Source organism: Urocitellus parryii, chromosome 8, assembly GCF_045843805.1.
Source record: "Urocitellus parryii isolate mUroPar1 chromosome 8, mUroPar1.hap1, whole genome shotgun sequence".
NCBI classification, from domain to species: domain Eukaryota; kingdom Metazoa; phylum Chordata; class Mammalia; order Rodentia; family Sciuridae; genus Urocitellus; species Urocitellus parryii.
The window spans coordinates 125,690,355-125,704,665 of NC_135538.1; the positions used below are offsets into that span (position 1 = coordinate 125,690,355).

General features: G+C 50.6%; 1 protein-coding gene across 1 annotated transcript in view; it reads left to right on the plus strand.

Annotated features, from left to right (window-relative positions):
• The window catches only part of LOC144256558 (actin-related protein 3B), a 56,324-nt gene extending 53,803 nt beyond the window's left edge, over window positions 1–2,521 (plus strand). The window contains exons 9-11 of the mRNA XM_077801728.1: window positions 27–152; window positions 888–971; window positions 1,634–2,521. Coding sequence (XP_077657854.1) covers window positions 27–152; window positions 888–971; window positions 1,634–1,729 — 306 coding nt within the window. The 3' untranslated portion in view covers window positions 1,730–2,521. The remainder of the gene's footprint in view (window positions 1–26; window positions 153–887; window positions 972–1,633) is intronic.
• Window positions 2,522–14,311: the final 11,790 nt, after the last annotated feature.

A 14,311-nucleotide genomic window follows, 5' to 3' on the forward strand; every position in this document is an offset into this window, starting at 1 on the left:
GCAACCTTCTGCTTTGTGTCTTTTAGAATGTCGTTCTTTCAGGAGGCTCGACAATGTTCAGGGATTTTGGACGTCGACTGCAGAGAGATTTAAAAAGAGTGGTGGATGCCAGATTAAAACTTAGCGAAGAGCTCAGCGGCGGCAGAATAAAGGTAGGAGAGGCGAGTGCCTCTTGGTGACTTGCCCTTACACAGAGCTGCAGGAGCGTGTCTGTCTGGAGCTCAGAATGAGCCGGAAGCTCTTTCTCATCACACAGAGGTGCAGCAGGGGCTCTTCCTGAGCTCACTCCAGGCCCGTGGTTACGACTGAGCCCTGCACCAGGGCAGCGGACATCTTGGCTCTCAGCAACCCCCAGTGCCAGTAGTGTTCTTCTGTGTTTTAAGAGTTCAGGGCATGTAGCGTGATGACCAGGACCCTTTCGTTGACAGTGGGGATCTTTGGAAATGTTCTTATTAAACTAAAACAACCAAGATTTCTCCATCATAATTCCTAACTAGCTGGTGACTTCATTTGGATGTCTGACCAAGATTGGGCTTTGTTAGGGAAGGAGAGCAAGGAGGGAAGCCCACTGACGTGGAGACAGCTGCTGGAAAGGACGGTGTCCTTTGGTGTTGCAGGTGGCTTTCGTCACTGGTATTGCCTCTCCCATTGGGCTGGCCAGGGTGTTTTCCCATTCAGATACTTTAGTGTAAGTGGTGACCTCTGCTGGCCCATCTGCTTTGGTCCCTGGACCACCTGCCGCAGGGGGGGAGTGCGATGAACGCGAGGGAAGGTTTCCGAACCTTCATGGTGGAGGGAAGGCCCAGAGGGAGCCATCGTCTTACCAGCTGGTAGAATAAGATCTGCTTGCACTGCTTGGACTAAATGTGAGCTGGTTCATTTTGCAGCCCAAGCAGGTGGAGGTGCAGGTGATAACACATCACATGCAGCGCTACGCCATGTGGTTTGGAGGCTCGATGCTGGCCTCCATGGTGAGTCCCTTCCTGGATGTTTCTGGGTTTTGGTTTTTGTTTTGCATTCTTTGTTGAATTTGGATAAATATTATCTCTGAGGGTTAAATAGTAAGTATTGTACTTATATGGCTTTAAACAGACATGTTTAATTTTGTCAGATACAAACATTTTAATGATCATTTAAATTGAACAGCTAATTACTAAGTATCATTGCTTGGGATGCAGATAACATGGATAAGTAAAATCTAAAAAAAAAAAAAAAATCTTTCATTAATCACTAATTCCAATGATTTTCCCAAGTGATGATTTCTTTCACCCTCAAATTTGTTAATTTAAGGCCAGCACATATTTGGTCCTAAATAAATGGAGGCTGAGTAAAAATTTTTGGTGTGTGGTGCTGGAGGTCAGCGAGGGGTATGTTTCTTTTCCTGAGCCGCTGGGATCAGACCCGGGCCTCACACATGTGGGGCAAGGGCTCTGCTGCTGTAGCATGCCCCAGTGAACTTGTGAAAGTGACATAGACTGCTGTTTAGTTCAGCATGAGAAAAAGGCAGGACCTGACCACTGTGGCCTGGAGAAAGTGTGGAGGTTTGCATCGGGAGTTTCTCTGTGCCCAGCAGTTGCTTTAACTTATCTCCCTCTGAGTGCCTGGGCTGCCTTCTCACTGCCGCCTCTCGCAGCCCGAGTTCTTTCAGGTCTGCCACACCAAGAAGGACTATGAGGAGTATGGCCCCAGCATCTGCCGCCACAACACCGTCTTCGGAGTCATGTCTTAGTGCCTGCCTTGAAGTCGCATTCGATAGTGTCATGTTGGGAACGAGTGTCCTCAGAGCCCAGAGAAGACTGCAGTTCCTCTACAGGCGACGCTTGGTGTGGGGTCCCACTGTGAGCTGGCAGCGCCCAGTGCATGAGGCACCGTGCCGTCTTCATGAAGCCATTCTTGACGTGCTGGCGGCGATCTGCCCTTCTGCCTCCCTCCCTCTCTGCCCTCCCCATCTGAGCTTCTAGTCGACAAATACAATTCTGAAGGAATTCAAATGCAACTTTAAAAATTATTAGAGAAAAAAATGGTGTGAAATAGTCCCTCCCTGGAAATATCGTGGGGGCGTAAACACTGATCCTCCCAGCTTATTTTTGTAAATAAAACGTTATAAACTTGAAATACAAATCGATGTTTATATTTCCTATCATTTTGTATTTTATGGTATTTGGTACAACTGGCTGGTACTAAGCACGAGTAGATATTGATGTCATGGAGTGCTGTAATAAAGTTTTTAATTGTGAGGCATGTTCCGATATGTTTATAGGCAAACAGAATAAAGCGAAGACTTTTTGCCACACGTTTACTAGAAAATGATACACTTTCCTGGGGTGATGTGAAGTCTGAACACTAAGCAGTGTTGTGTGAGAGTCATCGTGGTTACTGTGTCTGTTAGGTGTTCTGTTTGAGCTTTCTGGAATTGTTTTATAGAAGATGATGGTTTGATGTTGGTGAGTGTTGGATGAAATGCTACCTTGCACCTTGTAATAAAAGCTGTTAGAATCTTTATAAATATTTTCCTGCTGTGGTGTGGTGGTCTTTTGATCCCCTTCCCCCCAAACTTTTCAAGAATATTAAAGTTTGTTTCACATGGGTGGAGAATTTGGTGATTAATGCATTGTTGGTGGAAGGGGGTGTCTAAAATTACTCTGCCAGTTCTAAAATTACACTGCCAGTTCTGCAGCAGCCACCCCATCGCTGGAGTGGACGGCAGCTAACATGTCAGATATGGTTTGGGCTGGGGTGCGGGATGGTCCTGTGGACCTCCGGTGCCCCTTCTTGGAATATAAGAGTTGTGCTTTTAAGCTTTCAGCAACTACTTGGGCATTTGCTGAGTTGGTTGCTGGCTTGAAAGGTAATTTGCCAGATTAATAGATTTATTCTATTCTTCATATGATCCTTATGATTCTTTTAAAGCTGATATTTATGATTTTCCCTTTAAATTGCCAGATATACTTTATTCTCAGAAGATTTGCCTTTGTAACCATTTTGGTTTTAATATTTAAAATTAGAAACAGGTTGAGGAGTAATAAATCTAGCCCTTATCACGGCTTAATCTTCTAAAGTTTCATTTATCCATAGTCACCTGCAGTCTGAAAATATTTAATGGGAAATTCAGAGAGAGACACATTCATGTAACTTTAACTGGAGTATATTATTATGATTCTTATAATTAATTATTATTTGATAATCTCTTACTGTGCCTACTTTATAAATTGAACTTTATTGTAGACTTGGCCATGGCCACGCACCACAGTGAGAGCCGCTTGGCGCTTCACCCAACACTCTTGCTTCTGGTGTTGGTCAGCTTTTGTTACTGTAATGATATACCTCAGGCAGGCTGCTATGAAGGACAGATTTCAAGTTCAAGGGTGTGGCCCCTGCATCAGTTCAGTTCTGGTGGGGCCCTCAGCTGCTCAGTGGGGGTAGGTGGCCATGACAGGTGCCTGTGTAGGAGCAGTGGCCACCACTGAGTGCAGGAAAGCACTGGGTGGGGCTCTCGGCTGGTTGTGGAGTGTGGTCATGGCCAATTGCCACTCTCAGTACAGGAGTCAGAGGCTGGGTGGGGCTGGCTCAGGCTTTCCCTCCTTAATGCTGATTATGGGCAGTGACCCCAGGGATCCCAGGGCTCCCTCCTGGGCTCTGCTTCTCAATAATTCCACACTACCGCCCAATACCGGTGTCCTGGGAACCAGGCCTCCAACAGGAAACTTGGGGTCAAAACATCCAGACCACAGCGGTAGGCATGTGTGGGTGGGAAAGCAGTATGTACAGGGCCTGTGTCTGTGGTGTCGATATGGAGCGGGGCTGGGGACATGTCCCCTTTCCTCTGCCCACGTGCCAGTTAGGCCTGTGTTCCTCACCAACTGACGTCCTTGAAAGAGGGGTAGCTGGGTTCATGGCGGGTTAACTCCCTCCTCAGCAGAGTCCCCCTGATCGTCCCTGAGCGTCTCTAGGCCGGGGAGCATTGGTTTTCCTCACGGGTTTCAATGGTCTCATAAAATCTGACTCCTAAATTCGGACACTAGCAGGTGTTTAGTGGACACTTTAACCTGGGTGATGCCACAGTGCATCTCTCTTGGGTGGCCTTCTGTCCACTCTTACTCATGGAGTGTGGCCACCGGCATGTGACCTCAGCCTGAGACCAGCGAGGACACTAAGTGGTAAGGGTGCTCTCTGGCAGTGAGTGTGCTCGGCAGCTTCCCCAGCGCCACCCCTGAGCCCCTGTGGGGAGAGGGCGTTCTGTGATTAACACCTTCTTCATGAGCCTTCCATTCCATCTCATTTGTAAAAGTTACGATTGTGCCAAACAAGATTGTGAGGTTAATCAAGTTCACAGCTTGTTTAAGACCACGAGAGAGGCCCATTAAGAATATTTATCTGTTAAATAATTCTCCATTTAATTAAAGAATATTTCATAATGTTTCTTTTAAAAGTAGCTGTCAGGCCTGTTAAATAGAAATATAAATTGATTAGCAAAATAATCGTGTGGAGCTCTAATTGGCGATTACATCAATTTTAGTTGGTCAGGTGGAAATAAATCATTTTAAAAAGAGAAGACGCTAACTTGATCTTAGCATTATTATGAAAGGTTTTAAAATATTACCTGACCCTGCATTGTTTCTCAAGTAAGCGCTCTTTATCCTCTGTAGGTTGACTTCTTAGGGTTTATGTTTTGTTTGGGGATGACATTTTTTTCTGTGGGCTTGTGTCTATAGCATATTCTACTGAGAATTTCAAAATTTTTAATTGATGAGAGGAATATAGGTTTAAATTATTAAAAATTAGTTGCAAACCTGGGGGTTTATGATGTCAAGTAAAATTTTAATGATATGGCATTGGCTGTATTTCCGATATTTAGGAGTCAGTCGTAATTGGTCAGAGGTCCCTTTGACTCACTCTTGCTTCTCTGGCACTTAGTGCACGTAAATCCTCAGGGGTTTCCCTTCAGATGGATTTTGGCCTGAGTAGTCCCTTCTGCCCCTGGACTTGTGTGGTGACAGTGGCAGAGTGGTGCGGCACTGTGTTGTTGCAGTGACCTCATTTGTGTATTCTGGTGCAGCAGACCTTGGGCTGAGCAGTGAGAAGGGCTCCTGTCTGGTTCCACAAGTGGGACTTAGGCAGGGTACAAGAAGTAGGGACAGGCAGGAAGGAGTACAGGGAGGGAAGGGGCCTGTGGCGTCCATCGGCGAGCTCCTTCCTCCAGCTGGGCCTGTTCTCCTGCAGCTGGACTCCTACAAGGCCCAGGAAGCCCAGTGAGCCAGTGCCTGGGCACCTTGCCATGTGGTTTAGACTGATGAGGAAGCCTAGGGAGAGACTGTTGGGGACCAGAGACACGCACAGTCCAGCGCCCTCTAGAGCCGGGTGACGTCAACCTGGAGGTCTTGCCGCAGTCTGGCTGGGCACAATTCAGGAGCCACTTGTCAAAAGAAACTAACTTTATTTTTAGAACCACACAGCCAAACAAAACAGCTCCTCAGGAAAAAACCCTCAGAGCCCAACTGCCACCACTGGCTTCCCACAAGCCTCTCACCCCAACCCCAGCCTCTCCACCTCCCACAATCCTCCTGCTCTTGAGGCCAATTGGCTGGGTTGCATGGGAGGAGCCAAAGAAGTCCCCCAATGAGCAGCTCCGTGGTCTGAAAGGGCAGGGAAACAGCCCAATGAGCATCACCGCAGAGGAGCCAATCAGCTAGATGTTGCTGGGGCCGCTGTGAGCCAATCATCAGCCGGCAGCTGGAAGTTTGCTGCGGTCTCTTTGGCTGTGGCTCTCAACAGGTCTGAGAGGAGCAGAGGCCCAGCCCCCGCTGCTCCACCACCAACGTCAGCGAGCTCATTGGCCTGATGCCCCGTCCACCATTCCCACTGTTCCCTGACGCCCAGAGCACGGCTCTCCCTCTTTCTCATGGCCACAGTCCTCGCCCTGTGAGTGTGTGTCCTGCTCGCCTTCCTGAGTAGATCTTTGCTTGTCCTTCTCTGTAGGCCAAGAACCTTTTCCCCTCTGGGCACCTCCTGAGACCTGGACCATCATCCTGGCAGCAGGCATCCTCTCCCTTCCCCTCGTCAAACCCAGGCCTCCTCCCATTGCAGGCCCGCAAACCAGCAGAAGCTGTCAGCTCTGGGTTGCGCATTTACTAGGTGCCTTCATGGGAGGCCTGCCAGTCTGAGCATGCTCGTCGATGGACATGGTGGGGGCCGCCAGAGGGGGTACAGGTGCAGTGAGATGTGATGGACCATGACTGGGTGACTGGGGGGGGTGAGGGAATGGGTGGTGTCAGAGGCCTCTGGGAGGAGTTGCAACTAGGTCACAGGAGAGAATGGAGGCTGGTGGCAGGAGGTGGAGAAGGGGAGCCATCTAAAAGAGAAAAGGGCACACATTAGGTTCTATAAGTCAAAAAAAGCAAAATATCAGTTTCCTAAAACAAATGTCTGGAGCAGAAGCTAGCCTGGCTTTTGGGACATGAAGAGAAACTGGGTGCTGGGATGTTGGAGTTCTGCCCAGAATGGGGCTGGGCTAAGGAGGAGGTCTTCATCTGGAGAGCAAAGTCCTGGACATGGAGAGAATTTAGTGGGTGGTCAGATCAGCATTACAGAAAGCAGACATACCTAGAAGCTTCCCTCTAAGTCATGATCCCACCTGGGAGAGGGAGGAGAAACCTGCCAAGCGCCATGGCTACCCTTCAGACTTCTCTCAGGGCACCAGAGAAGTGCTGTAAATAGGTCGAGAGCAGGTGTTGTGGTACCTGTAGGCATGAAGGGAGGGAGAAACCCGTGGAGCCATGGGCGAAGCTACTGTGGCTGGGAGAGGGGCCTGGCCAGATGCTGTTCTTTGTAGATGAACCTGGCAGATGAACCTTTTGAAGTGTGGTAGAGGAATACACAGCCACTGGATGCAGTTAGTTTTTTTTTTTTTTTTTAACTGAAACTACCAATAAGATATTTTTTCTTATTGAATTTAGAATTAGTCTACTTATGTCTTATTGCATTTTATTTCTTGTAAAAAAGAAAGCTTTTGTGATCTCTCCATGATCAGTGGCATTTGATAGCTATTAAAGAAGAACTTAGGACAAGGACCTCGACAGGTTAGTAATGATTAGAAGTACACTAGTGGAGGGACAAACTGTGAGCTGCAGGTGGAGTGACCAGTTGGTGTTCCACTGACATCTTTCATCTTGATTAGGGCAGGACACCGAGCTTGCTGTTCTGATTATGGAGTCATTTTCTTGAGTGAACTAGAAGTAGCGTGTGTAAACATATTTATTCACTTATTTATTTAATCTTACATCCCTGATAAATTAAACTTTATAGGTAACCAAAGCATCATTGCATGAAATCATCACAGCTCTGAATCATACTGTGTGTGATTCCGATGTCCCCAGTGGCAGGGAGTGATGGCATGACCGCTCCATGGCAACGGGCAGTTTACGCTGGCCTTGATGACGGAGCCCTGGTGCTGAGGCTTCAGGAGCAGTGTGTTTCCAGGTGGCTGTCCTCTGCCCTGGGTGCTTGTGGCCAAGCTGCTCCTAGCCACGCTGTGTGCCAGTTTTATTGCGTCAGTGCTCCCATTTGTCAGTTCACCACGTGGTGAGGGCGGAGCTTGATTCCCCCAGGAAGTGGGAGTGGCCTTCATGTGGACGGGCTTAGTAGCCACCCTCCAGGATAACTTTGCAGGTCTCTCTCCTTTTCTTCTTTTCCTTCACCAGTACATTCACACCAAGGGCACCCCAGGCCAGGCCATCACAGTGGACTGCTCTCACAAGGAAGTGGGCTTGGCATTCCTTCCCAGCATTGAGTTGTGGCAAGCTCGCCTCTTCCTGCTCGCTCCACTCTGGTGACTGGGAAGTGTGACCAGCAAACTGTTGATGCTCACCTTCCGCAGTGTGCCCCTGGGCGGTGCCCGTCAGTGCCCTGGAGGAGCCAGTGAGAATCCCCTGCTCCTGTTCCCAGGTGAGCTGTGGCGTCATACCGAGCAGGTGCTCTGGAGCATGCTTGGGATGGCAGATACACAAAGCAAGTCCCAGTGTCTAGGACACCCTTGGGTTGGCAAGGTTAGAGGCGTTGTCACCCAGGGCTTGTGGAGCTCGAGCATGCCGAGATGGGTGGTGCTGAGTGGTGGGGTAAGATAGCAGTCCATGGCCTTTCTGAAATCTTTCCCACCCTGGAACGCAGGTCCATCGCCCCCTGGAAACCAGTAGCTCTCCCAGGGTGGCACGGGCAGAGTTGTGGAGGACCCCGGCAGAGCTCCCCCAGCAGGGGCCTTGGAGACCCCTCCCTCCCGCCCCAGTTGATCCTATGAGTGTCACAGATCCAGAGAGACTCCAGGGAGGAATTGTATTCCTTGATTTCAGAATATTGCTTTTATTTTACTTGGACTGAAGAACATTAATGGTGCTTTGGATGAATAGTGGTGGTAAAACTGAGAGAGATTTAAATTACAGAGGGTCCTTTGCAGAAAGATTGTGGTTCATAATGGGTGCCACTTGGTGCTTCTTGTCTTTTTAAATTTCTTTCTCGTGCTCATATTTGTCTACCAAGATAGTGAAAGTCCAGTCAGCTACGTGTTTCAGACTGCATTTAACTGCCTTTAAGGAAAGGACTCGAGTTTGACTCCTGGAATTGTATTTTAAAAACAAGCAAAACACCCTGAAGGGGGTGGATTATGGACATCGGTGACTTCAACAGGGTTACGCTGTGGGAGGATGAGTGTGGCTGTGGTGGTCACTGTGACACCAGGTCTGTCTCTTTTGGAGAACTCATAGGTGACTGTGATAAAGGTCGCATTGCTCTGCGGACTCCTTGCGTTCCCAGCGAGGACCTGTGTTCCTTACTTGTGTTTGTTTTGTTTTACTGTTTGCAGTGCTGGGCTTGAGCCAGGGCCTCCTGTGTGCTACCACAAGCCACAACCCCAGCCTGTGTGTGTGTTTTCACATTCAGAATTACATACGTTGGGAATGTTCTGAAAGAGAACGTCATTTCTGTTCATTTCGGTGATTTCAGTGGCATCATATTTGTGGTTTGGACAAAGAGTTTCTGATGTTGCTGACTTTTAGCTATTGTCTGTCCACAGCCTGAAGACCTAGTCAGTGCCCAGCTTCGCGGACTCTGCCCTGGGTGCCGTGGCCTCTGGTGGTCTTGCCCCTTCCTGCCCTGCCATGTTGCATTTTATGGCAGCCTTTCTTTTGGGGAATGCAGAGGAAAAGTCAGGAATTGAAATTGCTTTCCTTTTAGTTTTGGGGAAAATAATCTGTAGCAAGAAGTTGAACCTTAATTGAAAATAAATGAAAATCAAACAAAAGAGAGCAGACAGTCTGATCACAGAGGGCCTGATCCCCAGGGGAGCCGGCCTCTTGCAGACCCAGGAGGGTGGAAGAGTGGGAGCTGTGTAGAGGAGAGGAGGGTGTTGGGAGCCCAGGGGAGGCTGCTGGACTGGGGAGGCAGCAGGCAGCTTACCGGAGTCGGGTGTCCTTTGTGACTAAAGGGGCATGTGGCTTTTTCCAGTGGGTCCCAAATGGGAAGCTGTGGGTATCGATCAAGACCTGATGGTTTTGGGCCAACTGCTGCAGGAGCAGAGTGATACAACTGAGCTGCAGGTTGTGGATCAAAGTGCTACTTTAGAATACAGTCTGTAAATTTAGTCTCTCGACTGGAAAGATGAAATTTTGATGACTGTGTGGCTGGGCTGTTCTGCTTTTCTACGACTGATCCTGAATCCATGCCCTGAAGCTGCTATTTATCCTAGTTACTTAAATAAAAACCTTCCAAGCGTTTTTATTATATCACATATTTTCCTTTAAAAGACTGTAGGTTCCCAGTTACGGCCTCATGGGATTGTGAGCAGAGCCTCAGATTGAGACTGGAGATCCGAGTTCTAATCCTGATGCAGCTTTTTGTGTGCTGTGTCGGGAGGGCGGCATACCCTGCTCCCTGGGCCTGTGCCCTTGCTGCTCCTGGGACGTCCTGGTGACACAGTGAGCACACTTCGGAGACCTTCAGAGGAGCGTGGCCAAGCACAGAAGCTGGCTGGCTAAACAGCTGTCTAAGATCCAGGTGCCCCAGCTCCATCCCTCCACTCCGGGCCTCTCTCCAGTTTCTGCTGGACCCTCAGTGGTGGCAACATTGCTGCAACCTGCACAGGGCCTTGTCCCTGTGGGCCATTGGCCTCTGTGCTCCTTTCATAAGGACACGTCACACAGGGTCAGCGCCGCCTTCGTCCTCTTTGACCTTGCCTCCGCTCATTGTGTCTGCACAATCCTGTTTCCAGCATGGTTCCATATTGAGTTTCTGGGGTTAAGGACTGGGGCAGATGGAGTTTGGAGGATGTGTTTCCATCCACAGCAAGGCCTTGAACACAGCTGTCAACCCCAAGCACACAAGTCCCCTTGCACTGTAGGGCCCTCAGTGCCCGGGGGGTCCCCAGGCCCCTCTGGCTCTGTTTCCTGTCTGTGAAGTAGGGTTCTGCACACCTCGTGGTGTGGGGATTCAGAGGACGTTCGTGGAAAGGGCTGAGCGCAGGCTACAGGCTGTTGAGAGGAGACCTGTGTCCACCGCCCACAGGCTGTGTGGAGGAGCCAGGAGACTGCACACACTGCTTTACACTGAGGGACTCGGGCATGTTGGCTCAGGGGACAGCGCCTTCCTCCCCCAGTCTCTAGGGAGGGCACAGCTCTGGCCTCACTTCTCCCGTGTTTCCCCGTCTTGCTGAGACCCGGCAGCATTCTGCAGTCGGGTGGACTCACTCTGGCATTGCCTCTTCCTGCATCTGTCCACCCTACCTGGGGGTTCTCTTCCTCAAGGGCAGGCCCTTGTGAGAGGCTCCTCCACACACAGGGCACCAAGTAGCCTCATGCACAGGACTCTTGGCCTGTGATGGACAGGCATGGAATGAAACAAGGGGCCACCTGTTAGGAGACTCTTCAGAACTTCATGAGGCGAGAAGTCCATCACCCATGTAGAGTCCTGTGTGACTGCACAGGTTGGCCGTCCACTAAGCTGGCCCTGGCTGGTGTCACCTAAGCCAGTGTCTCCCAGTAACAAATGCTTTCCAAACCACTGCAGACATCCCAGGGTGCAGATGAGCATGCTGAGGGAGAAGACACCAGCTTGGTGGGCCCTGCCCGGCCTCACCCCACAGCTGGCTGCCAGCTGAGAGCGCATCCCTCCCAGAGGGAGGTGACTTTGCAGCAAAGCCCCTAATTCCCTTCAGTGCCTGCTTAATGATACCTATTATTAAAAGGCCATGTTCCTTCTAGAGGAGCAGGCCGCGAGACAGATGGCTTGCAGATAAATAAACCACAGGGCGTCTGGGCTGTGGTATTTATTGATTCCTGGGTCTTCTTGTAAAGCAGAGGAGAAAAGAAACAATCATATCCTGAAAAAAACATTTAATTTTTTAAGTGGATCCATTAAACTTCTACGCTTGAATAATGAATCCGAGTGGGGCAGGCTTCCTGGCAGCCTCTGTTTCTTGCCCACATTGCCCAAGTGCCCTCAAGTTCAGGGGCACAGATCTCTCCTGGCCCCCTCTGAGCCAGCACATTGTACCATAATTATGTGGTTCTTTTTATGTGGTAGAGGATTAATCTTGCCCAAGAGGCCATCAGCAACCCTCCCTAATAGATGCCCTCACTGCCTGGGGCTGGGCCACTCCCCACAGGCGGTCTGTGCTGACTAGGGGCCTTGCCGGGGGTCTTGGGCTGGAGATGGAAGGTCAGACCTGAGGGCGAACCTGCCTGGTGCCCAGGAGAGCCTGCTCCCGAGCACTGGGGGAGGGCCGAGGTGGGCAGTGCTCCATGCTCTCGAACCTCAGGCTCTGAGGGGCTAGTGACAGTGCTGTGGGGTACCCGCCAGTCTCCATTCTGAGAAGCTTCCTGGTGCCGCCCCATGTGGCCCTTCCTGAAGGATTCAGAGTGGGCCTAGAAGGGCCCCTTATGCACAGAGGTACATTCCAAGACCCCAGGGGACACCCCCAATCAAGGAGAAAACCCAACCACACCCATGCATACTGTGTTTTCCTGTATTGTCTACCTGTGAGCGATTGAAAAATTTAATTGAAAAATTAGGTACAGTAGGAGATGACCGCTAAATGAATAGAACATTTGTAGTGGCACCCTGAATGACAGCTACGGGAAGCTGGTGTCCATTTCTAGAAAGATGTAGGCATGTGACAAAGCAGTAGGCCACTACCTAAGGGTCACTTGAACACAAGCTGATCCATTTGGCCCAGGTCATCCTTCTGGAGCTGACCCCAGAAGTGACTGCCTGGTCAGCCCCTGTTAGGAGTGGCTTCCCCAGCTGCTCAGCTGTGACAGTGGGTCAGGTTTTCTTGGCCTGGGGTCCCTGGAAGGCGGAGACCCAGCTGCAGTGCAGGGCTTCTGGTGAGTGTGCTTGTGGCCAGCAGAGGGAGGGCTGGGGACGAGGCTGGTGAGGCCGGCAGGGCATAAGGAATCATTGCCCGGTGGCTGGCACAGGGTGCTGGCTACACTACGCTGTGGGACCGTCTGTGTGGCATGTGCCTCCGTGGTGGCAGAAGATGAAGCATGTAGCCCTGCTGCTGCCCCTGCCGACCGCCTGCCCAGAGCCGGTTTCATTTCTCTTTCCCTGAGCCGCCAGGCTGCTCCTCTGATATCCTCTACCATGTGGAAGCAGAGGCCATGGGTAGGGGTGACAGTGTGCACTTGGGCTCATGTGGGCTTGGCTGCCCCTGCAGGAAGCCTCTCCCTGCAGCAGTGGCTGGGGGAAGGGCCAGCTGAGGCCATGCTGTCCACTGTGCCTCATAGGAGGTGCCTCTGGGGGCCTTCTGAGAGGAGGTGGAGGGGAGGCTCGGGGAGGGGCAGGAGCAGCATCTGAGTGGGAAGGAGGAGTTGTATAGTAGGAGATGACCACTAAACAAATAGAGCATCTGTAACAAGAGCACCCTGTACTGACAGTGACGTGAGCCCCAGGTGCTGGCTGTGTGGAAACAGGCTCAGGTTTCCTCGCAGTGGCGCTGCTGTCCCTGTGATGCTCACTACCAAATGACCAGCCACTCCCACGGCTCCTGGGAACTTGCCAGGCCCCCAGTCCTGCCGAAGCCCACTCCCCATCTGAGCAACCTGGAGAGAGCGACAGTGCCTTGGGCTTGATACCAACATGCTTTGTCAAGGCCAGCTGGAAGGGCCGCCAGTCACCACTGAGGTGCCCACACTGAGAGTGAGTGGATGAAGGCAGGCCGCCCACCATGGGTCGGGGTAGGGCAGAGCCGCGTGCTGACGTCACTGTGACACCTGCCCTGCTGGGTTCCCATGCAGCCAGGGGAGGAGCCCAAGGACATGTGTGCACAGTGTCTAGGGCAGGACCAGGGAAGTCCAGGAGATGCCCCAGAGGGTGTTGGCACCATCTCTTCTCCAACCCACTCTCAGCTAACAGTCCTCTCCCAAATTTACGATTCCTTTTAAGTGACTCCATTTTGAATAGATCAGAGTTTTAAATTTTACAAGAAGAAATACCTCACTTAAAATGCAAATCTAGTTGAGACAAATAGCTCCCTGAGTGGTAAAGTGACAGGTGACAAAAGTCCCTTCTCCAGAAGGATAAGTGACCTTGGAAAGGTGGAGGGAGGAGAAGTCAAGGCAGCCAGAGGCCCGTGCTGGCCAGTGCCTGGCTGGCTACTTCCAGTTCTGGAAGGCCCTGGAAGCCTGGGAGGCTCTACAGACTGGAAGGCCGTAAGGACCAGCGGTGGCCGCCCACAGGGAGAACTGATTGTGCAGGTTTGACAGGAGGGTGTGTTGGGGACCACCCGGAGAGGCTGGCTGCACACGTTTGAGCAAGGTTAGAGAATGACCAAGGAGTGCATGATTGTTTTTTGCGGTGGTGCTCTTGGACATTTTAATTAGCAGTAGCAATTGGTTTCTGTAATTTTTTTTCTTTCTGTGCTGTCCCCGCAAAACCGGTGAACTCTTCTTGCATCTGTATATAGTCATGGATGTAGGCCATGAGGAGCGAAAGTATATTGAGTGTGGCTGTTGCCTTCTGGCTCTTAATGGAAAATCAATTTATTTCAGCATCTTAAGCCATTAGTGCTGATTGGATATTAACTTCCACTTTTTTCTTTAAATTTATCTCCCACTTGGGTCTCTTCATCCTGGGGAGGAGACTCCCGACTCTATCAGTGGTGGACAGCATCCTGGGAAGCAGGGAAGGCACTGTGCTCTCGGGGCGCTTCTTCAGCCCTCAAGGAACTTTCGGGTTAAATCATTAAACTCCTCAAGGCTTCTGGCTCTGTGGTTGAGCACCACCTTTATTAATTCCATGCCTGTCAAGAAGAGGCTCAACAAGCGCC